Here is a 25822-nt window from a genome sequence, read left to right on the forward strand (position 1 = left end):
TCCTATGTAGCCCTGGCTGTCCTGGAACTACCCTTGTAGATCAGGCTGTTCTTAAACTCACAGAGATCCGCCTGCCTCTGCCTCCCTAGTGCTGGGATTAAAGGCGTGCATCACCACTAGATCTTTATTCTTAACCACTCACAAAAATTTACTTAAAATGTATTCTAATTAAGCCTAAGTCTGACACTGTAAAAATCATAGGAGAAAAAGAAGAAATCTTCAAAATATTGCTCTTCATAGATATCTGTTGATCTAGAGCTTATATGGGATCTAGTGACCTCATTCTTAAATATGATAAAGTATCCACTTGCCCATGTTTGCTGTAGTCCCCAGTATGTCAGAGGTAGAAGCAACCTACATGCCCACTTAGAGATGGACAGAAATGCACCCTGCACACACTGTACAATGCAGCCAGAGACAATGACAAAGTCCAACTGGATACTTCAAGATGGAAAGAACCTTGAGGAAGGTATACTAAGTGAAGCATGATAGTCACAGCAGCACAAATACTGCAGGACTCAACTTTGCATGAGCCACTGAAGTTGCTGAACTCAAAGGAGAAATGGCAGTTGCTACTGTATGGGGGAGGGCGAAATGGCCAATCAGTGTAAAGTTTCAGGTATAAGATTTCAAGTTCTACAGATTTAATGTACAATATTATTTACAGTTAGTATTATATTACAGACACTATATGTATTATACAAATAAGCAGATCTCATATAGCTGTTTCTTTTTAAACCACTAAGGAAAAAAAAGCCTATTAGCCACTTTTACTTTAAACTGAAATTCTTACCTGATATATAGCGGTTTGGATTGTTATTGAAGCGATCGTCCACTAGAATAAGAGCTCCCCAATCATTTTTGTGCCGAATACATCTATAAAAAGGGGGAAAATAAAATACTGAAAATAAAGCCAGATTTCTGGGGAGAAAATTAAGAACATTAATTAATAATTAAGAAAATGGTGTATTAGCTATGTGTCACTAATCAATTTAGTCTGTTAAGCATCTAGTCGCTCAACTGATTTTCAGTATTAGAAGGGTGATGACATTTCTGACTGCCACTCTCCCCTCACTCTTTGTTATATGATGTTTTTACTCCTTCACCGAGATGAGGTTGTTGAGAGAATGAAGATAATAAATGTTTAACTTTTGCAGTTAAAAATTTTTAATCCATGACATTCTTCTTTCACATTATTTTAAAGTAAGCTACAGGTTCCAGGACAACAGATCATATAATATAAGGCAGGGCAGGAAGAAGTTCTATACTGTCACCACTACAGAATGGTGGTGACAATCCAACAGGAAGCCAGGGAAATCCATTTTGGGTTCACTTTATGTCTAAAGTGGCTTTCGGTAGAGGTATTTAAGTTAACAAAACATTTAAGAGAAAGAAGATTTCATTTTTTCCATTGTTTTCATATGGCCTTGCTCAAATGAATCATGACCACTTGAAAAATGATATTATACTTTAAGGGAAGCAGACGAGTGAGAAAATGCTTACCTGTGACTTGCTTGTTAAACCATATGGTATATTTCAGAATTGTTATACTCAGACTTTATTACTCCAGATAATTATAATGTCCATTGTAGCCGTTAAAAAAGGTAACAAGAAGGGGTTGGGGAGATAACTCTGATGGTAAAATGTTTATGGGGCAAGCATGAGAACCTAAGCTGATATTCCCAGGACCTACATAAAAGCCAGGATGGTAGCATATTCCTGTAACCCCAGGGCTGGGCTGGGCTGGGCAGAGCCAAGAACATCCTGGAGTTCTCTGGCTAGTAGGTCTAAATAACTCCAAGTTATGCTCCAAATTTAATGAGAGACACCCCCCATCTAAAACATACAGTGGAGAGTGACAGAGGAAGACACCCAGTGTCAATCTTTGCCTCCACATGGGCACATAACCCATATTCCTCCCCCATATGCACACACAGCATTAACACAATTGGTTTCTCTTTACTTCAGTTTTTCTTTTGGGGGGGGGGGGTTGGTGGTTCTTGTTTTCTTTTTCTTTTTGATTTATTATGTATACAGCATTCTGCCTGTATGTATGCTTGCATGCCAGAAGAGGGCGCCAGATATCATCACAGATGGTTGTGAGCCACCATGTGGTTGCTGAGAATTGAACTCAGGACCCCTGGAAGAGCAGCCAGCATTCCTAACCTCTCAGGCATCTATCTCTCCAGCTACTTTGGTTTTTCTATGTGTCTCATAAGAGTGCATTGCTACATCAGTTAGCACACATGAGCTTTATGAAATGACACAAAACATTCATTTGATAGTTATTTTTTCATTAAAAAGCTTTTTTTTTTTTTTTTTTTAAATGTATGTGAGATGGTTGTGAACCTTCATGTGGTGTTAGGAATTGAATTTTTAAGACCTCTGCTCGCTCTGGTCGGCCCTGCTTGCTCTGCTCCAAAGATTTATTTATTATTAAGTACATTGTAGCTGACTTCTGATCCACCAGAAGAGGGCATCAGATCTCATTATGGATGGTTGTGAGCCACCATGTGGTTGCTGGGATTTGAACTCGGGACCTTCAGAAGAGCAGTCAGTGCTCTTACCCACTGAGCCATCTTGCCAACCCTTAAAAGCTTTTATTATTAAAAGTATATGCTCTTTATGAAAAACGGCACAGTACTGTATGTTGATACTCAAATGCATGACTTTTGTGGTCCTTTGCAGCTCAGTGGCAAAGCAGCAAACCTTACATCCCCATCATGTGCAGAGCAAATCTGGAGCATCCAGGTCACACTGAGACCCAGGAGGTTGCTGAGAACGCAAGTGTGAACGCATGCTGGGAAGGGACACATAAACAAGCTACTGTCTGATGATGGGATATGCTACAACAGGAAAACATACAGTCTCATGTGTTTGCTAGATATAGGTATAGATAGCTCCAGGGGAAGAAACAGAAGGCACCCACACAGGACATGACTTCAACTGTAAAGTCATGGCAGAATATGATAGGTTTATGATAATATATGTATGTGGAATGGTGAAAGCGTTCGAGGATAGAGGTAGGGGTTATGGATGAAAAAGCAAGTCTGTAGTTTCAAAAGTGCCGCTGGGGCTAATATGTGAAGGACCACTTGATAACTAGGTGAGCTCAGCAACGTAATTCAGTTTCAGTTTCAGTTTGAAAACAAACCGGGCTGGAGAGATGGCTCAGCACTGACTGCTCTTCCAGAGGTCCTGAGTTCAATTTCCAGCAACCACATAAATAAATAAATAAATCTATAAAAAAAATAAAAGAAACCAAGAAAATTAAACTTGCATTGTTATTAGTGTTATCAACTGAAGAACCAAATGTGATAATATGTACAAAGAGTTTATAAATCATAAAGAAGGCAAAGGGAACCTGGACTTCACAAGTTTTCTTGAAGCTCAGGTGTTATGTATATTAAAGTAAAAGAAAAATCAATGGAGGTAAGAACACCTATTTTTATAAAAATAAGTGTAACAAGTGAAAGTTAAGAATTTAAAAATCTATATTCAAGCTTTCCTAAAAACTATTAGCTGAATATTGTAATTTCAAATGAAAACAGGCAGTCATCAGGAAGAGAAAGTGAGAGCCTTCAATAAAAACATGCAGTGACTAGGTGCCAAGGAGACGGACCGTCCAGCTAGGAAGGCAGCCGTGCAGCAACGTCACAGTGTAAAAACGTGCAGTGTGACTGGGTGCCAAGGAGACAGACCGTCCAGCTAGGAAGGCAGCCGTGCAGCAGCTTCACAATGTAATTGGTCTGAAGAGTACACACAAAGTCCTGGCACTGTGAGTGGCATGAGAAATGTGTTCCAGGAATGTCCTACCCAATGTCCTATGTCATTGGCTTCATGTAAATGAATGCAAACACAATCTTGTCAATTTTGTGCAATGTGAGTGCACACAACACCTGAGAAAAATCTTTTCCGGATCTGTTTGGTTCAGATAAGGGTTAATTACAGATCTCCTGATGAACCCTAAATATGTTACAGTGTCCTCCTGTCAGGACTCTGTTTCTTTTATTTGAATTACCTGAACATCTTATAGCTCCACTGGAAAAGGAAAGCTTGCGTGGATAACTGTAATGTCACAAACAGAGCGTACTAATTTTTAAACCAGTTTGCACAAATCTACTTTGTGTTTATAAACTGGAATCTTATGTCCTACAATAAAACTCATTTTTGAGACAGTAATTTTTGTTATTCCACAGGCTAGGATGTCTCAGTTGGCAAAGTGCTTGCCACAGTTTTCAACTCCCACTTCTGATCTATAAATATAATTTTACCACATTGATTTTTTAAAAGTAGCAAATGTGACTTCCTCTCCTTGGGCACAGACAAAACCACAGACAGTAATACCGTAATCCACTTTAATTTACTCACCTGCCTAGAGCCTGATTCAAGGCTCGGTATGCTTGAATTTCATACCACTGACGGCCAGGCAGAAGACCTCTCGATTTTGAGTGGTGGTCATTGTATTGTCGTTTTAGCTCCACCTAGTAATTTAAACATTAAAAGTGTGGTAGATGAGTAAAGCTTATTTTAAACATCATATGAATATCTAACATTCTACATTTGATTTAGGGTATCTTGTTTTGCACGTGTGAGTGTTTCAGCTTATTTAAGTCTTGTTCATTCTTACATTTCCACAGTTCTCTCGTGTGGCTGAGAGCACTTCCACACAGTAAGACCCACACATCCTCAGAGTATAACGTAAGCCCTGGCAACTGCAGTCTGCCGCCATCCAGATACCACAGACACCCTCAGCACTGCTATCTCGTCAGCCGATCGCCTTGATTGACTGTGGCAGCCACAGACTTGCTTGGTTTGCCTTTTCTGAAATCTCAAATAAACGCTATTGGACAGTATATATTTGTTTGTGTCTACAGAGACCACATATTACTTTGGGGACTTGTCCATATTAAAATACATAAATGAAACACATATTCCATTTATTTATATACCCAGTATATACAGTGGTGGTTTGAATGAGAATAGCCCTCATAGGCTCATATATTTGAATGCTTCCTCACCAGGGAGTGGGGCTGTTTGAAACATTTAGATAGATTAGGAGGTATGACTTTGTTAGGGTAGGTGTGGCCTTGTTGGAAAGCTGTATCACAAAAGTGTGGGCGTTGAGGTTTCAAAAGCCCACACCAGACCCACTCTCTGCTTGTGCATCAACTCTCAGCTCCTTCCCCAGGGGCACAGCAGCCTGCTGCCATGATAATGGACTAAACCTTTAAAACAGTAAGCAGGACCCCAGGTAAATGTTTTCTTTTAAAAGAGCTGCACTGGTCACAATCTCTTCACAGCGAAAGATCAGTGACTAATATACACACCTATGTTACTTATTAAGTTTTAGTTTAGTTTCATGATTATTGCTTTTAAAAAACCACATTTCGATGGCCTAGTCGGCCATCACTGGAAAGAGAGGCCCATTGGACAGGCAAACTTTATATGTCCCAGTACAGGGGAACGCCAGGGCCAAAAAATGGGAGTGGGTGAGTAGGGGAGTGGGGGGGGGGGACGAGGGTGGGGGGGACTTTTGGGATAGCATTGGAAATGTAATTGAGGAAAATACGTAATTTAAAAAAACCACATTTCTTAATTCTTTGTGAATTTTACATCATGTACCCCAATCCCGCTCATTTCTCTGACCCCCCATGTCTGTCTTCCACCTCTGTAACCTCTCTAAATAGACAGAACAAAACAAAATAAAAAACCCATCTCTTCTGTGGTAGCTGCAGTGTCACAAAATACACACTTCTGTCCACACAGCTTCACTTGTAACTGTTCACTGCAGTGAGTCATTGGTCTGGTTCAAGGCCTCTAGCTTCTGCTACACTTTCTATACTAGATCTTTACTGGGACTCCTCTGAATATTCTGTTGTCCTGTGTCACAGAGATCTTGCAGCATTAAGACTATCCCCTCCATGTGCAGTTCATAGATGGAGATGTAGGGATAGGCTAACTCAAAGTCCTGGATCTGGGCCTAGGTGGTAGCTGAGCTGGTCTGTCCACCGGCTCTCTTGTACCCATTGCTGTGAGGGCCAGCTCTTCCACATTGCCCAGATGAGGGGTGAGGCCAACACTGTGTCTGTGGCAACCAGCAAGGGGCAGGACTGGCTCACATATGCCCCTTCTACCAGGGTCAACTCTCTCACTTCCAGGATGAGGGGTGGGGTCAGTTCTCCTCTCATGCCCGCAGGGAGGCTCACTTATGTCAGCTCTAGAAGTGAGTAGATTAATGTATTAAGTTGTGGATCTTCACTCTGCAGGTACTCCTCCTCCTGGGAGTCACTGTGACTCACAGAACAGTCAGTTTTCTCAAAGAAAGAAGGCAGAGGTCCACTGGCACTTGCATTTGTTGCTGGATTTATTGATGGGCAGTATAATTCACTGTTTCTCAAGAAGCAAGAACAGCAACTACCTTTGTGTCTCCACTCCAGCTTCGTCTCTTTTCAGAGCACACAAACCACTTGGCTTTTCTTTGTTTTTCTTCCCTCCACCACCTATTTGCTCACTTTCTCTCCCATCACTCTGCCATTCTTGCTTGCTTCTGCATCCAGCCTGGCGAGGGCCGGGCATGCAGCCTATGGTGTCAGTTCAGTGTTTCCTGGAATGTCTGGGCCCTGCCATGAACCTTGCTTTTGAAATGGAATGGTTATGCCACTCATATTAATGCAGTTACTGCTATAATCAGACTTAAAATTACTATATTGCTATTTTTTCCTATTGTCCCACCTGTGATTCCAGTTTTTTTGTATCAAAATTTTTTTCTAGTGTTTTCATCTCTAATTTTCTCTTTACTTTTAAATTTTATGTGTATGAGTATTTACAGTGCCCTTGGAGGCCATAAGAGGGCGTTCGATTCCCTGGAATTGAAGTTACAGATATTGTAAGCCACCATGTCAGTGCTGGGAACTGAACCCAGGTGCTCTGAAGGAGCAGCCAGTGCTCTTAACTGCTGAGCCATATCTCCAGCATTTAGTGTTTCCATTTTGTTTTTATAGATTGCTCTAGACCAGTGGTTCTCAACCTTCTGAATGCTGTGACCTTTTAATACAGTTCCTCATACTGAGGTGACACCCCAGCCATAAAACTGTGTCATTGTTTCACCCAACTGTAGTGTTGCTACTGATTTGAACTGCAGTGTAAAGACCTGATTTGCAGGATATCTGATATACAACCCTAGAAGGGGGAAGGGTTGTGGTCCATAGGTTGAGAACCACTGCTCTAGAATTTACAACACACATCTTAACAACACAATCTACCTTAAAATACTATTATACTGCTTCACAAATGGCATGAGGACACAGTAGAATTTAATTTCTTTTTATATATTTTATGCCATTTTACTTTGACAAATACTATAAAACCATAACACATTCTTATTTTAAACAATACCACTTATTGTAAGTTATTTTTAAATTTTTGAATGTTTATATTTACATAAAAGTTAAAAAAAAAGTACAGAAATTTCATATGCTTTGTACTAAATTTCTCCCAATGTACTAAATTTCTCACATTACTATGGCACATACTTCAAAATCAGAAACAAGTATTGGAATATTACTTTAGTCTATGTGCTTTACTCATTTTTTACCCTTTGCAGTAATAAATATCGTGTGTGTGTATGTGTGTATCTTTAAATGATTACTCACAGATTTAAAGTTTCTGGAACTTCTTGTTTTCTTCTATAGATTTAATTTTCAAATGACAACAAAACATAATGACTCGTGTGTGAAGACACCATGGGGGAAATCTATTACTCTGTGTGAAACTAGACTATTTTAAAAAGGATTCTGCCCATAAGTGGTGGTATGTGCCTTTAATTCCAGCGCTAGGGAGGCAGAGGCAGACCAGCCAGGTCTACATTGTGAGACCCTACCTCTACATAAGTAAATAAACTTAAAGGGAGATAAACATTGCTCATAACAGGTTAGCTGGCAATTAACTTTAGCTAGCCATCCCTGTTTGTGTGTGTGTGTGTGTGTGTGTGTATTTTGGCACAGGGCCCTTTAATCTGTAGCTCAGGCTAGCCTCACTCACGCTTTTTGCCTCAGCCTCCTAAGTGCTGGATTATAAGCTATGTCTTCATTTTTGAGCAAGGAATTCCATGCTGACATTCTTTCTTTCAGTATGTGAAGACAGCACTAAGTTACTCTCGGACTGGTGCAGGTTTAGACGTCTGCTGCTGTTCTTGTCCTCTGTATGATGCCTTGCTATTTTCTAGCTCTGTGTCAAACTGTAGTGTACCTGTATGTGTCTTCTGAGTGTAGGCTGGAGGATCTGTGGGTTTATGGTTTTCAGAACATTTGAAAAACTTTTAACCATTACTATAATTGTTTTCTGCTTCCACACCTTTTCCTCTTCTTAGACTCTAATTGCAGTTATTTAGCCACTTTATATTACTCTACAATGGCACTAGTGATTTGGTCAGCGAACATACCAAAACAGGACCTGAAAACTCGAACACCAGGATATAGAACAGGATCTGAAACAGACCATTGTCTAACAGTTGGCATAATGAGGGGCAATTTTAAGTCAGCGGAGAAAGGATAAGCTATTAAATACTGTTAGGAACAGCTTTTGGAAACGTGAAGAAACACGTAATAAAGTTACAGTCCTTGTATCATTTATATAGACACACTTAAGACAATTCAAACCCTATCCCTATACATATCCTCAGGAAAACAATGAATTATTTATAATCCCAGGTGGGAAAGGTCATCCTAATCCTAGCAAGCCTACAACACAGAGGCCGCAGGGGAAGTCTCAGCCGGCTGGGCAAGCTTGCCAGCCACTGGTTGAAGTTCAACAGTGAGTGTTTGGAGTGATGCACCCATGGTTTACCAGACAGCACCCAACTCAGGTTAAGAATAAAAACAGCAAATAAACGGTCAAAGAATGCTTACGGATGTTGTAATTGCCAGACTGGTGATAGCTATAAGTACTGGTATAACTCCCTGACAGGCTTTTAAGATATCAAAAAGGCCATGTGCTATGTTATCAATAAAGGCAATTCAAAGTAAGGCCTATTCTCAATCAACCCCAACAAAGAATTAAGACAAACTCTGACTCGACCTTGAGGAAACAATATAAAGATGGTTTTCCTGAGATCTCAATAACAAATCAAACCACACCTACACAAGCTCAAGATGACCAGATGTTAACTGAATTGCCTATAAAAACAAAATTCAATAATCCACAGAAGAGATAGGCCTTAACATCTCTATAATGTACCATAATGTGTTATATACAATTAAAAGTTACTAAGAAGGCATGGCACACATTAAGGAAAGAGGAAAAATAGGCAGTCAGCAACAACACACCAGTTGGGAAGCATGACGGCAGTTTTGAGAATGACAGACAAGGACTTTAAAGCAGCCATTGAAAATGTATTTAAGTAACACAAAAACACATAGTTCAGGGGGATGGTGGCACATTAGTTTAAAAAGCACTTACTGTTCTTCCAGAGAAACTGGGTTCAGTTTTCAGCACCTATATCAGGTGGCTCATAACCTCCTGTAGTACCAATTTCAGGGAACCTACCTCCCTTATGTCAAGCACCTGCATACATGTGGTTCAAATAAACCTCTGTGTGTGTGAGTGCACACACACACAAACACACACACACACCACAAATCTTAAGAAAAAAGACACACAGTTTAATGTCTAAACTCAGGATAATCTTGGCAGAAGTGAACATTTTTATTTTATTTTAAAATTTGTGTTTGTGTTGTACATGTGTTGCAAACAGGCAGAGTCTTCCTCTAGCTCTCTATGCATTATTGCCTTGGGACAGGGCCTCTTACTGAACTGAAGTTTGCCATTCAGGCTACACTAGCTGGCCATATAGCTCTTGTCTGTCTATAGCCCCACAATGTTGAGATTACAGCTATACGTGTCCATGCCCAGCTTTTTAGATGGATCTGGGGATTCAAACTTAGGATCCCATGCTTACAGAACAAGCACTCTTACTCAGTGAGCCATCTCTTTAACCCTGGAAGTAGAAATTTTACAAATTCAAATGGGGATGGTACAAGTGAAAAATATAGTAAGAGAGCGAGGCAATGGTCAGCAAGCACCTCAGGAAGAACAGAGTAAATGCACGGATGCCGAAAAGACACTGTAACAGATTCCAAGCCTGTCACTCAGTGGCAGTCTAAACAAGCCAGAGTTAAAGATAGCACCAAGGCATTTACTATGCATGGGCTGGCAGAGGGCAGCTCAGTGTGGAGTGCTTAGCTGGGATGTGTGAGGCTGTCTATTCAATTCCCAGTACTATTATTCCCACTCCCAAGAGCCTCATAAGTCTTTGTAGTTCAATCTCTATATCATCCTAAGAATGAACTGCTTTTTTACATAACAAAAAATTCTCCTTAAAATAATTCAAGTTCAAAATATTCTAGTGGACAGCTGTTCCTCCATTCTAATATGTTCTAAGAAAGTGGAGTTAACCAACCACTGATGGAAAATATCGGAGTGAGGAGACCCACCCCCCACCTTGGGCTATCCTGAACATTTATAACTTTTTGTCATTATTTCCTAAGTCATGCAGTAAAACAGCTCTATAGCATTTACATTATACTAGGTATTATGAATAATTTAGAGATGATTTAAAGTGCACTGGAGAATAGGCATAGATTAGATGCAACACTACACTATTTTACACAGGAAACTGACCATCTGAATACGGTCTTTTCTCCGTGTTTTCTGGATTCAATCTGCCACAGATGCTGACAGGTGACTGACTGGATTACAATTTCAGAATTTTTATACTAATTGAGTGTAGAAAAAAAGGAAGGAGCTAGTCTGAAGTAGCTCTTAAGAATGCCACAGAAAATATTTTTTAAAAAGCATTAAGAGTATGAGAATCGAAACAGTGCAGAAAAATTATGGAAACTGAAACACTGAATTCAGTTAAACATAAGCAGTCTGGACTAGCTGTAGCTGTTTTTCTAGAGAATAGGAGTATAAAGGTGAGGTAAAGATGTTTTCTGCCTCACAAGAATTTAAATAAACAGAAAAGATTGTAAGTATGAATGGCTATCAAATAAATGTTATGTTATTACAACATAAATAATGTTACAAAATTAATGTCAGCTACAGGGTATGGGAGGGAGCATAGTTAAAAATGAAGCTAGTCTGTGAATGTAGTACAAAAATAGCGAGGGCCAGGCTTGGAGAAGGAAAGGAACAGAAGAGTCCAGCTTGTAACAGCATCAACCTACAGGACTGAGTCACCGAGTACAAGTGATGGAAAATGCCCAAGCGCTCTCGAACTTTCCAGCTAGAGAGGGGCCCAGCAGGCACCAGAGAAGATAAGTACATTTAAAGAAAAAGATAAAATTGACTTAGCCCAGGTTAGAGTCTAAACTAAAAGTAAAAGTTGACAATAAGCCAGGCACAGCAGTGCATACCTGTGATCTAAGCTGGGGGTGTAGCAGCAGGATAGCTAGGAGTTTAAGGACAGCCTGCCAAAATAACAATCCCCTGTCTCAAACCAAGAAAAACAAGGAAAAAAAGTTTTTGAAATAAAATTGAGATTAAGAATTAGCTAGAAATCTCAAAATTGGAAAACCTGAGAACCAAAGTTTTTAGTATAGAATATCCAGTGAGTTTCTTTATAGATCTATATTGCTTAGCCGTAATAACATAATTTTCCTAATAATTTTCCAAGGAAGATATTACATTATATTACAGACTAGAAAATTGGGGAGTGAAAAGACTAAAGTAGCGCTGGGATTTGGATCAAGTCTTGAGTTCAGAGCTAGCTTTCTTAAGGACTGAAAGCTGCAGAGCTGAACACTTGCATAGCTTTTCTGAATGACCCTCGCTAATGTAATTAGGTAGGTCAAGTCTGTTGCATTATTTTTTCTATTTAAAAACAGGAGTCGGGGAAACTAAATTAGATGAGAAATGGTTCTAGAATTTCACTGTATGTACAATGATCATCAGCCATGAAAACCAATGCTCAATTTAAAATGACACATAGCATATGTGAAAAAGCCAGTTTCTCCTGCCAGCAAATAGCCTAAATGCTAAGTAAAGCCAGGGCTGGAAGGGATTACTGAAATGTCAAAAGACAACCTTTTTACTTCTACCTGCTCATCCTTATAAACATTCTTATTCCCCAGGCATGCTTTCCAAACAAACAGTTTGGATATGAAGCAGCAAAGGGCCCAAGGCTAGCTCTGCCATCTAGTAACTGTCAAAGCCATTAGTCTTTCATCTATTTGGGAGGTCATGCCCACGTGCACATCAGCTACACACATCAGTTGAATAACATTATACCTGTTGACCAATGCGTCTTGAATGCCTAACAAGACAGACATTTTACATCATGGATGTTAACACTGAATGTTTCTTCTAAGTTTTGACAGCAAGTAAACACCATAAACTGGGCTCAAGATGGTCTGGAAAGATGATCTTTTAGATCATCTACCATAACTTTTCAAATACTTTTTACAAGCCTTCCCTCAAATTGAAAACTATAATCAGCTATGCTATCTGGGAAAAGTGTAAACCATCCACTCCACATTCGTAATAAATTACTTATTGTATGTGTAATTTTGGAAAAGTGTGTAAACAGAAGTGAGAGGGCAGTTCCTTTATCAAAAGATACAAATGAAAGCCAAGGACATGCTCGACGTGCCTCTTAGTCATGGCTTAGAAAAAGAAGGACTTTCACCATCATCTAAATACTTGGCTTTTTCATTGTTTCCCTCAGCTTGCCCAGTCATTTAAATCGCCCTGTTTATCACAGCTGAGCACGTGTGCACCACGCAAGGATCAGATGCTGCACAGGTCTGTCAAAACATCATTTTTATTGTTACCAGATTTCACAATTCACTCAAAACGAAAGGCATCCTTATTTTGGTAGTTTCTAGAGAAATAAAATGTATCTAAAATGATGTATGTATGTCCTCAAACGTTAACTGATATAAGCAAGAAAACAGCAAGGAGGCGGCTGCAGATTTAATGGCAAGTGAAGGTACCTACAACCAAGGCAGGGTGGTAGCTACAAAACCATGTAAAGGGCCAACGGCTAGCACTCAGGCACGGGTTAGAGCATTTCTTGTTCTTTTCTTTTTTTGGTTTCTTGATTCAGGGTTTCTTTGTCTGTGTAGCCCTGGCTGTCCTGGAACTCGCTCTGTAGATCAGGCTTGCTTCGGTAGTCCGGGATCTGCCTGACTCTGCCTCCTGAATGCTGGGATTAAAAGCATGTGCCACTGCAGGGCTTTTTTTTTTTTTTTTTTAAACAGTTTTGTTTTGAATGATTTTGTATTTTTGTATTTTGATTTACATCATAATATACTTGAGACCAAACAATAAGTTCCTTAATTATCCATGTCTCAATTTTATTAGGAGCAGATATAATTCACAATAAAAATGCACATGAAGCCAGGCATAGTGGTGCATACTTTAATCCCTGCACGTGGAAAGCAGAGGCAGGCTGAACTCGCAAGGCTAACCTGGTCTACGGAACAAGTTCTAAGACAGCCAGGGCAACACTATCTAAAAAAAAAAAAAAAAAAAACCAAAAGAACTTAATTGAAATAAAGGGAATTATTCATATCCAAAGGATTATATACCATTCAAGTTTATATTGCAATTTTGAACCTTACATTATTTTTCAATTTTCCATTAACCTCCAACAATATTAGTCTTAAGTAAATAGCCCATATGTAACAGGAATCTTCTATGAGATTTTAGACTTACTTCTAAATTTACACTTGTGTGTGTTTGTGTGTGTTCCTGCAGAGGCCAGAACAGGGCACTGGAGTTATAGTAAAGAGCGATTCAAAATTATAGATAGTTGTGAGCTACCCTTTGTGGGTGCTGGGAACTGGACTCTGATCTTGTGAAAGAGTAGGAAGTGCTCTTAAATATCGAGTTATCTCTCCAGCCCCCTTTTATTAGCTATAAGTAGTTTCTGAAGAAATAAAGTGGCTTGACAAAAATGAGTTAGAACTATAAATGAATCTCTTCACTTTACCACTATTCTACATGAAAGCAAATTTTATTTAAATTCAAAGCTATGTGTACTATGATTTCAGCAATATATGCCCTCGTGAAAGCAATTAATTCAAGCAGTTTCTTTTCTGTTAGGACTAAAGCCTCAAGCTTCCAATTGAGGTGTGGTAGAATACACTTGTAATCTTAGCACTCCAGAGGCTGAGAAAGACTTTAAAGCCAGGCTGGGCAACAGGGTGAGTTGAGCCAGGACTACAGGAGACCCTATCTCAAAACAAAACAACAAAAAAAGTTCTACAATCAACAACAAAGACCTTATCAAAGTAAAATCCTTCTATACAGTCAAGGAAACAATCAAATAAAAAAAAGCCTACACAATGGGAGCAAAATCTTTAGTAGCTCTCTAACCAACAAGGATTAATGTGTTGAATACACAAAGAACTAAAAAAAAAAAAAAAAAAAAAAAAAAAACAAACCTAAACAACAAATTAAAAACCCAGTCAATAAGCAGACTTAGGAAATGAATAGGCAGTTCTCAAAAGTTGAATGCAATAAACAGTCCATCTTTCTAGCCAACAGAGAAATGCAGATCAAAACTACACCAAGATTCTATCTTACCCCAGTCAGAATGCCAGTCATTAAGAATACAAATAACAACAAATGCTGGCAAGGAGATGGAGAAAAGGGAGTTCTTACACACGGCTGGTGGAAAAGCTACCCAGCTCAGTCACTACTGAAATCAGTGTAGAAATTTCTCAAGAAACTAAAAACAAACAAACAAACAAACAAACAAACAAAAAAACCAACTAACACAAAGTCCAGATATATATATATATATATATTTCCTAGGTATTTACCCAAAGGGCTCTGAGACAATATATCAGAGATACTGTATATCAATGTTAACTACCACATAACTCACAATGGCAAAGGTATCAAACCACCTAGGTGTCAACAGACAGGAATGGAGAAAGAAAACGTGGTAAATGTACGCCAATGCAATTCTCTCAGTTATAAAGAAGAATGAAGCTATGTTACTTGCAGGGAATGGATGCAAATGGATAATCATATTAAATGAATTATGCCAGTCTCAGGAAGACAGATGTTGTATGTTTCTCTTATGATTCCTAGATTTATATATATAGTTACATGCATATGAAAAATGAAAGTAGAAGTGAAACTGTCTGGAGAAACATAGGAGACAGATAGATAGAAGGGCAGGTGAGAAAAGTCAGGGTAGGAGGTGTGGGGAAATATGTTAAACATGTAATATTTTCCTATATAAAAATCAAATTAAATTAAAAGCATTTAAAGTTCAAACAACCAAGTAAAAAAGAACAAACTATCATCTAAAGCCACTAATTAATAACATTAAGAAAGCCTCCTTGAGGAAAATAAACACACTTTTCTGGTAAGTACTGAAGAATGTTCTAACTCTGGTCAAGGCAGAGCTTTAAACCCTGGCATTTACAGCATACCCAAGCTGGAGACAAAGACTGTGCAGGAGAGACAGTTACTGCTCAGTTACAGTGCAGTATAAACACTGTTATCATTGTATCACAATATAAATTCCAACAGTTTGAGCTCTCAACTGAGCCTAAGACCTTGTAATGTGGAATATTTTGGCTAGATAAAAGGAGTGTAACTGGTTTTATTTATTTGGCATATTTTCAACATTTCTGAAACACCAACTTAGCCAAATATAGAACATTTTTTTAAATGAGGGAAAAAAAGGTTTTGCCAAGAGTTAAGAAGCCAGGCTCTCCTTTAAATAATAATAATATTAAAAAAAAAAAAGCACATTAGAAACAGTTTCCAATTGTTACTTTCTGTTACATTAGGACTTAACCACAAATCTAACAGGAAACAAGAACTAAGACATAGTAATAACAACATAACTTACTTCATACACCCATCAGAACTGCTTCTAGATAAAATACTTTTTTAGAGAAATCTATTAAAATTTGTGTCATAAACTGTAGCTGTTGAAAAAGACACCTGACCATTTGAAATTTAAGAAACAGCTGGGCTGAGGCTCAGGGATCGATGCCGGTCCCTCACATACAAGGCTCTAGATTCAATCCCCAGGTAAGAGACCATGGAGAAGTTGGGTATCTTCCCTTGTTTACATAGTCACCACCATTATTTAAAACAACTTAGCCAGGGCTACTCCTCAGAGTGCTTACCCGGGTACTTTGTTACACTTAAACATCCCCACATTAATCCTTTTATAATAATGACACAAAACCATCTTAGCCAGAATGGAAGTGAGGTCTCTGTTTTTCATTATCCAAACAATTTGTCAAGGTAAGAGCATAGAGCAAAAGAAGAAATTACTATTTTTCTATTAAAAGCAAAACAGTTAATTCTTTAAGTTATAAAGGAAATTATATCGTTCCTATTCTAGAAAGGACTTAGTTTAAGACTTTAATAGAGTTATAGGCATTACAGCAATTTAGTTAGGCTAACCATGCCAAGATGTTAGATAAACATGCAAATACTTCAGTTAGCAGCTTTGAAAAATTCTACCACTTAAGCTATCATCAATTCTGAGGGAAACAGATGCAAACGCACATGGCTTGCAGACTGTGAATAACCACAGTTCTTCCCCAAAACTTCTTTTCTGAGGTTACTCTCCTCTAAAAACAAGGAAAATGATTTCTGCCAACCTTACCTTATCCACTGTTTGAATAAAAAGTCAATGAATGTGAAACAGGAAAGCATTATATATTGAGTGAGTTGACAAAGGCCTTGGTGGTGCAAGCCAGCAGTAATACTTGCTATTCAGGAGGCTAAGGTAGGAAGATTCCAAGTTCAAGGCCAGCCTAGATAAGTTAGCAAGAACTGCAACAACAAAAGAAAAGGGAAGAGACGGAAAAGGAGGCAAGTAGGGGATATATTTTAGGACTAGTGCTCTTGCCTAGGGTGTGTGTAAGGCCTAGGATGCACGTCCAGAATGAAGGGGAGGGGGAAGCAAGTGTGTTCAAGTCTTTATTTTTCTCATATTTTCTAAGATCCAATAGAGATTTTCTGTGAACTTTATGTTTAGTTGTAATACACTATTGCATAAACATGAAGAAGTCATAGGATTATGTAGGTTATATAGTTAAGGCCTTAGGCTCTTCACCCCAAATCAGGGTTTTAACACTTAATTATTTAACTATACTACAGAATAAACAGGTTATTTTAGGTGAATTATAGATTTCTTTAGTTTATGAACTGATTGTACTTACATAAAAAATGAAAATAGGTACATTGGCATTCTATATAGAGAACATTGTTTAGTTTTGAAATATCCTTTTCTCAATAACTTTTGCAACTGTTCAACAAATGTTCTGAAAAATTATGGCTTATATAAATACTCTTTAGTATGTTTTCTAATACGTTTGGGTCACTTTACACTCTAGCCAATCTGTTTTTTAAAGTAGTTACCTAAAATATGGGATTGCAGCGATGTGAGAGTCGAGTGTATGATTACTCCTGTGTTAATTTAAATATTGTTTCATTCAAGTATTTTACATTCTACTATTTCTCTTGTAGAAGTCTCACAGCTAGTGGGGGAGATCTAGAAATCACAGCTATGCAAGATGGAATATCTTCTGTGCAGGGAGGAGCTCCACGTGGGGCCTAAGCTTAGCTGAGGTAAGCTCACTCTCCAGCCCCTCCGCCCCACATGTGCCCCGCACGCGCACACACACACACACACACACACACACACACACACACACACACACACACAGTTCTAAAGAATGCCATGTTAAGAGGCCTCACTGAGGGGAATGAGTAGTATTCCATTCAGCATGCTACAGAGATCTACATTTACTCATGTTCACAACTACTAACTCTTGGCAGAAAAGCAGGAACTCTTATGGAGAAGGCTTGTGAAAGCCATATGAAACAGTAATGAGCGTGACACTGGAAGGTGACAATAGACTCAAACTCAGAGTCACATTTTGCAAGATCAAATTTGTGTGTGTGTGTGTGTGTGTGTGTGTGTGTTTTGTGGTCATATTTTGCAGGACAGGATGTGATCAGGAGTAGATGAAACACCTACCATCCTCAGGTATATTCTTTTTTTTTTTTAATGGGTATTTATTTCATTTACATTTCCAATGCTATCCCAAAAGTCCCCCACACCCTCCCACACCCACTCCCCCACCCACACCCACTCCCACCTCTTGGCCCTGGGGTTCCCCTGTACTGAGGCAGATAAAGTCTGCATGACCAATAGGCTTCTCTTTCCACTGATGGCCTACCAGGCCATCTTCTGATACATATGCAGCTAAAGACACGAGCTCTGGGAGGGGGGCCAGTTACTGGTTAGTTTATATTGTTGTTCCACCTATAGGGTTGCAGATCCTCCCAGCTCCCTGGGTACTTCCTCCAGCTCCTCCATTGGGGGCCCTGTGATCCTTCCAATAGCTGACTGTGAGCATCCACTTCTGTGTTTGCTAGGTCCCGGCATAGTCTCACATGAGACAGCTATATCAGGGTCCTTTCAGCAAAATCTTGCTAGTGTATGCAATGGTGTCAGCGTTTGGAGGCTGATTATGGGATAGATCTCCGGTTATGGCAGTCTCTAGATGGACCATCCTTTCATCTCAGCTCCAAACTGTCTCTGTAGCTCCTTCCATGGGTGCCTTACTCCCAATTCCAAGAAGGGGCAAAGTATCCACACCTTGGTCTTTGTTCTTCCCGAGCTTCATGTGTTTCGCAAATTGTATCTTATATCTTGGGTATTCTAAGTTTCTGGGCTAACATCCACTTATCAGTGAGTACATATCATTTTAGTTCTTTTGTGATTGAGTTACCTCACTCAGGATGATGCCCTCCAGGTCCATCCATTTGCCTAGGAATTTCATAAATTCATTCTTTTTAATACTGAGTAGTAGGGCTGGTGAGATGGCTCAGTGGGTAAGAGCACCCGACTGCTCTTCCGAAGGTCCAGAGTTCAAATCCCAGCAACCACATGGTGGCTCACAACCATCTGTAACAAGATCTGACTCCCTCTTCTGGAGTGTCTGAAGACAGCTACAGTGTACTTACATATAATAAGTAAATAAATCTTTAAAAAAAAAAAATACTGAGTAGTATTCCATTGTGCAAATGTGCCACATTTTTTGTATCCATTCCTCTGTTGAGGGGCATCTGGGTTCTTTCCAGCTTCTGGCTATTATAAATAAGGCTGCTATGAACATAGTGGAGCATGTGTCCTTCTTACCGGTTGGAACATCTTCTGGATATATGCCCAGGAGAAGTATTGCGGGATCCTCCAGTAGCACTATGTCCAATTTTTTGAGGAACTGCCAGACTGATTTCCAGAGTGGTTGTACAAGCTTGCAATCCCACCAAAAATGGAGGAGTGTTCCTCTTTCTCCACATCCTCGCCAGCATCTGCTGTCACCTGAATTTTTGATCTTAGCCATTCTGACTGGTGTGAGGTGGAATCTCAGGGTTGTTTTGATTTGCATTTCCCTGATGATTAAGGATGCTGAACATTTTTTCAAATGCTTCTCAGCCATTTGGTATTCCTCAGGTGAGAAGTCTTTGTTTAGCTCTGAGCCCCATTTTTTAATGGGGCTATTTGATTTTCTGGAGTCCACCTTCTTGAGTTCTTTATATATATTGGATATTAGTCCCCTATCTGACTTAGGATAGGTAAAGATCCTTTCCCAACCAGTGGGTGGCCTTTTTGTCTTATTGAAGGTGTCTTTTTGCCTTACAGAAGCTTTGCAATTTTATGAGGTACCATTTGTCGATTCTCGATCTTACAGCACAAGCCATTGCTGTTGTATTCAGGAATTTTTCCCCTGTGCCCATATCTTTCTCCTCTATAAGTTTCACTGTCTCTGGTTTTATGTGGAGTTCCTTAATCCACTTAGATTTGACCTTAGTACAAGGAGATAGGAATGGATCAATTCGCATTCTTCTACATGATAACCGCCAGTTGTGCCAGCACCATTTGTTGAAAATGCTGTCTTTTTTCCACTGGATGGTTTTAGCTCCCTTGTCAAAGATCAAGTGACCATAGGTGTGTGGGTTCATTTCTGGGTCTTCAATTCTATTCCATTGATCTACTTGTCTGTTGCAGTTTTTATCACAATTGCTCTGTAGTACAGCTTTAGGTCAGGCATGGTGATTCCACCAGAGGTTCTTTTATCCTTGAGAAGAGTTTTTGCTATCCTAGGTTTTTTGTTATTCCAGATGAATTTGGAGATTGCCCTTTCCAATTCGTTGAAGAATTGAGTTGGAATTTTGATGGGGATTGCATTGAATCTGTAGATTGCTTTTGGCAAGATAGCCATTTTTACTATATTGATCCTGCCAATCCATGAGCATGGGAGATCTTTCCATCTTCTGAGATCTTTAATTTCTTTCTTTAGAGACTTGAAGTTCTTATCATACAGATCTTTCACTTCCTTAGTTAAGAGTCACGCCAAGGTATTTTATATTATTTGTGACTACTGAGAAGGGTTTTGTTTCCCTAATTTCTTTCTCAGCCTGTTTATCCTTTGTGTAGAGAAAGGCCATTGACTTGTTTGAATTAATTTTATATCCAGATACTTCATTGAACCTGTTTATCAGGTTTAGGAGTTCTCTGGTGGAATTTTTAGGGTCACTTATATATACTATCATATCATCTGCAAAGAGTGATATTTTGACTTCATCTTTTCCAATTTGTATCCCCTTGATCTTTTGTTGTCGAGTTGCTCTGGCTAGGACTTCAAATACTATGTTGAAGAGGTAGGGAGAAAGTGGGCAGCCTTGTCTAGTCCCTGATTTTAGTGGGATTGCTTCCAGCTTTTCACCATTTACTTTGATGTTGGCTACTGGTTTGCTGTAGATTGCTTTTATCATGTTTAGGTACGGGCCTTGAATTCCTGATCTTTCCAAGACTTATCATGAATGGGTGTTGGATTTTGTCAAATGCTTTCTCCGAAGCTAACGAGATGATCATGTGGTTTTTGTCTTTGAGTTTGTTTATATAATGGATTAAGTTGATAGATTTCCATATATTAAACCATCCCTGCATCCCTGGAATGAAACCTACTTGGTCAGGATGGATGATTGTTTTGATGTGTTCTTGGATTCGGTTAGCAAGAACTTTATTGAGGATTTTTGCATCGATATTCATATGGGAAATTGGTCTGAAGTTCTCTATCTTTGTTGGGTCTTTCTGTGGTTTAGGTATCAGAGTAATTGTGGCTTCATAGAATGAGTTGGGTAGAGTACATTCTGCTTCTATTTTGTGGAATAGTTTGTGAAGAGCTGGGATTAGATCTTCTTTGAAGGTCTGATAGAACTCTGCACTAAACCCATCTGGTCCTGGGCTTTTTTTGGTTGGGAGACTATTAATGACTGCTTCTATTTCTTTAGGGGATATAGGACTGTTTATATCATTAACCTGATCCTGATTTAACTTTGGTACCTGGTATCTGTCTAGAAATTTGTCCATTTCATCCAGGTTCTCCAGTTTTGTTGAGTATAGCCTTTCATAGAAGGATCTGATGGTGTTTTAGATTTCTTCAGGATCTGTTGTTATGTCTCCCTTTTCATTTCTGATTTTGTTAATTAGGATGCTGTCCCTGTGCCCTTTAGTGAGTCCGGCTAAGGGTTTATCTATCTTGATGATTTTCTCAAAGAACCAGCTCCTCGTTTGGTCGATTCTTTGAATAGTTCTTCTTGTTTCCACTTGGTTGATTTTGCCCCTGAGTTTGATTAATTCCTGTCATCTACTCCTCTTGGGTGAATTTGCTTCCTTTTGTTCTAGAGCTTTTAGGTGTGTTGTCAAGCTGCTAGTGTGTACTCTCTCTAGTTTCTTTTTGGAGGCACTCAGCACTAAGAGTTTTCCTCTTAGAAATGCTTTCATTGTGTCCCGTAAGTTTGGGTATGTTGTGGCTTCATTTTCATTAAACTCTAAAAAGTCTTTAATTTCTTTCTTTATTCCTTCCTTGACTAATGTATCATTGAGAAGAGTGTTGTTCAGTTTCCACATGAATGTTGGCTTTCTATTATTTATGTTGTTATTGAAGATCAGCCTTAGTCCATGGTGATCTGATAGGATGCATGGGACAATTTCAATATTTTTGTATCTGTTGAGGCCTGTTTTGTGACCAATTATATGGTCAATTTTGGAGAAGGTACCATGAGGTGCTGAGAAGAAGGTATATCCTTTTGTTTTAGGATAAAATGTTCTGTAGATATCTGTTAGATCCATTTGTTTCATAACTTCTGTTAGTTTCACTGTGCCCCTGTTTAGTTTCTGTTTCCATGATTTGTCCATTGATGAAAGTGGTGTGTTGAAGTCTCCCACTATTATTGTGTGAGGTACAATGTGTGCTTTGAGCTTTACTAAAGTTTCTTTAATGAATGTGGCTGCCCTTGTATTTGGAGCATAGATATTCAGAATTAAGAGTTCCTCTTGGAAGATTTTACCTTTGATGAGTATGAAGTGCCCTCCTTGTCTTTTTTGATGACTTTGGGTTGGAAGTAGATTTTATTAGATATTAGAATGGCTACTCCAGCTTGTTTCTTCAGACCATTTGCTTGGAAAATTGTTTTCCAGCCTTTCATTCTGAGGTAGTATCTGTCTTTTTCCCTGAGTTGGGTTTCCTGTAAGCAGCAGAATGTTGGGTCCTGTTTGTGTAGTCAGTCTGTTAGTCTATGTCTTTTTATTGGGGAGTTGAGTCCATTGATATTAAGGAAAAGTAATTGTTGCTTCTTATTATTTTTGTTGTTAAAGTTGGCATTCTGTTCTTGTGGCTGTCTTTTTTTTAGGTTTGTTGAAGGTTACTTTCTTGCTTTTTCTAGGACGTGGTTTCCGTCCTTGTATTGGTTTTTTTTTTCCCTGTTATTATCCTTTGAAGGGCTGGATTCATGGAAAGATAATGTGTGAATTTGGTTTTGTCGTGGAATACTTTGGTTTCTCCATCTATGGTAATTGAGAGTTTGGCTGGGTATAGTAGTCTGGGCTGGCATTTGTGTTCTCTTAGTGTCTGTATAATATATCTGTCCAGGATCTTCTGGCTTTCATAGTCTCTGGTGAAAAATCTGGTGTAATTCTGATAGGCTTGCCTTTATATGTTACTTGACCTTTTTCCCTTACTGCTTTTAATATTCTATCTTTATTTAGTGCATTTGTTGTTCTGATTAGTATGTGTCGGGAGGAATTTCTTTTCTGGTCCAGTCTATTTGGAGTTCTGTAGGCTTCTTGTATGTTCATGGGCATGTGTGTGTTTTAAAGATTTATTTTATGTATATGAGTACACTGTCGCTGTCTTCAGACATACCAGAAGGTGGCATCGGATCCCATTACAGATGGTTGCTAGGGATTGAAGTCAGAATCTCTAAAGGAGCAGTCAGTGCTATTAACTGCTGAGCCATCTCTCCAGCCCCAACAACATCAAATGTTTAAGAAGACAAACAAGAAGATAGAAGTGTAAGAAAAAAATATTAAATGAATACTGGAAAACACGGAAGCTAGCATGAGAGTTCACATCTATAACCCATCAGTCTAGTTCTAGAGGCTACACAGGAGGATTCTGAGTTCAAGGAATGCAGTAAGTGTTCTCCAGCTTTCCATCCCTATTATATCCACATTATCTTCTAAAATAAGAAACTGGAGATACAGCTCAGTGAGTGAAATCATTTGTCAAAAGACCTGAGAGACCACCTTCACGTCCTGGAGCTCCCACAAGGTTGGATGCGGTGGCTTGCACCTGTAACCCCAGTGTTCTCCCAGTGAGATGGGAGGGAGGCGGAGACACCTGAGGCTAGCAGGCTGGCTCGCTTGGAGAGCACTGTACAGCAGCAGAAACAAGAGAGACCCTGTTTCAGCAAAATGGAAGGTGAGAATCAACTTTTGAAAGTTGTCCTCTGGCTCCCACATGTGTGCCACAGTGCACACACACACATGCAAGACACATACACATGCAAGACACACACACACATGCAAGACACCCACACACATGCAAGGCACACACATGCAAGACACACACACAATACACAAAAATAAAGCACTTTTAAGACCAAAACCAGGAAAAAAGGCCTTTACAAAGTAACTGAAAGTTTTATTTTAAAAGCTATTATTTTCTATTATTGTCAGGAATGTATCACTCAAAGCTTCTCACATGTGAACATGTGCATATGGAATAAGACACAGAATCATAGCATTTTGGAAACTTATGAGCTTTTAAAAAGTTTTAAAAAACCAACTCTCCTAACTTTCCCAAATTAACATGAACAAGAGAGACAAGGTGTTTAATTCAGTTATGTTGAAATAGATCTCACCCCAAATCCCACATTGAAAACGCAGATGAGCAACTGATAAACGATTACACAGAAAAGTGGAAGTTCAAACTGATGCACCCTCAGAGTCTCTTCTTAAAAACAAGCCAGTTCAGCCTGTAAAAGCACAGAAACACTCCACAAACAGGAGGGTGAGGAACTAATAGGGAAAACTATGAGAGTGTACTCTGCAGAGAAGAGAGACAGGCTGGGTATGGTGCTGCAAACTTACAGTTCTGCCTACTTGGAAGGCTGAGGCAGGAAGATTCTGACTTCAAGGACAGCGTTGGCAACACAGCAAAAACCCTGTTCCTTCTGGCAAAGCTATGGGCATTGTGAGTAAAGCTTGTGGTAGAGCACTGGCACGAGGGTTGGGTTCCATCCCCAGAATGCAGCCAAAACCATAGAAGAAAGGGAAGGTCCCAGGGAACCAGAGATCTGGCATATGCAAGTTGGGGCAGAAAGGCACCAAGTTTAAGGTTAGCCTGGACTACACAGACCAGTCAGAAATTAAGAAGTGGAGAGGATAAACAGTATTATTACCTCTCCAATTTAAGATAGGAAGGAAAATGTTGACTATAATGAACGGTATTTTCAATCATTGTTTTCAAAAAACAATTGAGGTTTTATGCAATGTTAAGATATGTGAAAGGATATATAAAAGAGAAAAGTAGATTAACTGAGCTAAAATCCTTATTTCAAATAGGAAGTAAGCAATTTCTTAAACTCCCTAAGTAACGATGAACTATAGATAGATGTGTGATGAGACAGCTAACAACGTATGTGCCACGGCCTCTCAGGAGTGGGGCTGTGACTGTGGCGGGCGGGACCAAGAGATTTTATAATAAACCATCTGCTGTATTTAGTATGTACTAGACTCTTAGTAAAAGCTTTATTCGACAGTTTTCCAACTTGGTAAAATGTAACTTAATATAAGTGCAGGAACTAAGAAAATGGCTCAGAGGGTAAAGTGCTGACTTGCTGTACAGTTAAGGGAGCTGAGTTTGGATCGCTAGTACCCTCTGGGGCTATCTGCAATACGGATGTACTTTTGTGTTGTCTCATGGCAGGTAAGGGCAGGAGATGGGTTACTAGCATGCAGTGGGGCAAGGCAGAGATTTGACTAAAGATTATACACTGTAGTAGGCAAAAGATCAACAGTGCCAAGGTTGATAAACTCTGATATCAAGGCCACAAATCCACTAAACTGATAGAGTAGAAAAGGACATTACAAGTTACTGTACCACTATACACCCTTGCATACTGACTTTAAGTCCTATTGTTAGGAAGCTTTACACTACTCGTCTAAGGCTTTAAATGATTACCTATTTATTTACTGAAGGCTCCTTATGGAGCAGGCTGGCCTTGAACTTGAGATCCTCCTGCTTCAGTTCCCAAATTCTAGGATTATGGAAATAGTGCCACACTTGCTTTTATCAAACTATTAAACTCAGTCAAAACCAGGAAAACTAATATTGTAAATAGTGATACATATTGCGACTTATATTATTTGATACTTCAAGATATGTATAACTGGAAAACTTGAGTGGCATACCTGAAG

The 25822-nt window shown here is 39.2% G+C and overlaps 1 protein-coding gene across 2 annotated transcripts in view; it reads right to left on the minus strand.

The window, feature by feature from the left end:
* Brip1 (BRCA1 interacting protein C-terminal helicase 1) overlaps positions 1 to 25822 on the minus strand; it is a 143080-nt gene that overhangs the window by 15350 nt on the left and 101908 nt on the right. Inside the window, exons 17-18 of one of the 2 annotated variants that reach the window (NM_178309.2) lie at positions 4372 to 4484; positions 794 to 876 (exon numbers count right to left, since the gene is read on the minus strand). In NM_178309.2, the coding sequence (NP_840094.1) occupies positions 794 to 876; positions 4372 to 4484 (196 nt within the window). Of the gene's footprint in view, positions 1 to 793; positions 877 to 4371; positions 4485 to 25822 lie in introns of those variants that run through there. The other variant, XR_879647.2, reaches the window with a different exon arrangement.

This window comes from Mus musculus, chromosome 11, assembly GCF_000001635.26.
Source record: "Mus musculus strain C57BL/6J chromosome 11, GRCm38.p6 C57BL/6J".
In the NCBI taxonomy this organism is placed as follows: Eukaryota; Metazoa; Chordata; class Mammalia; order Rodentia; family Muridae; genus Mus; species Mus musculus.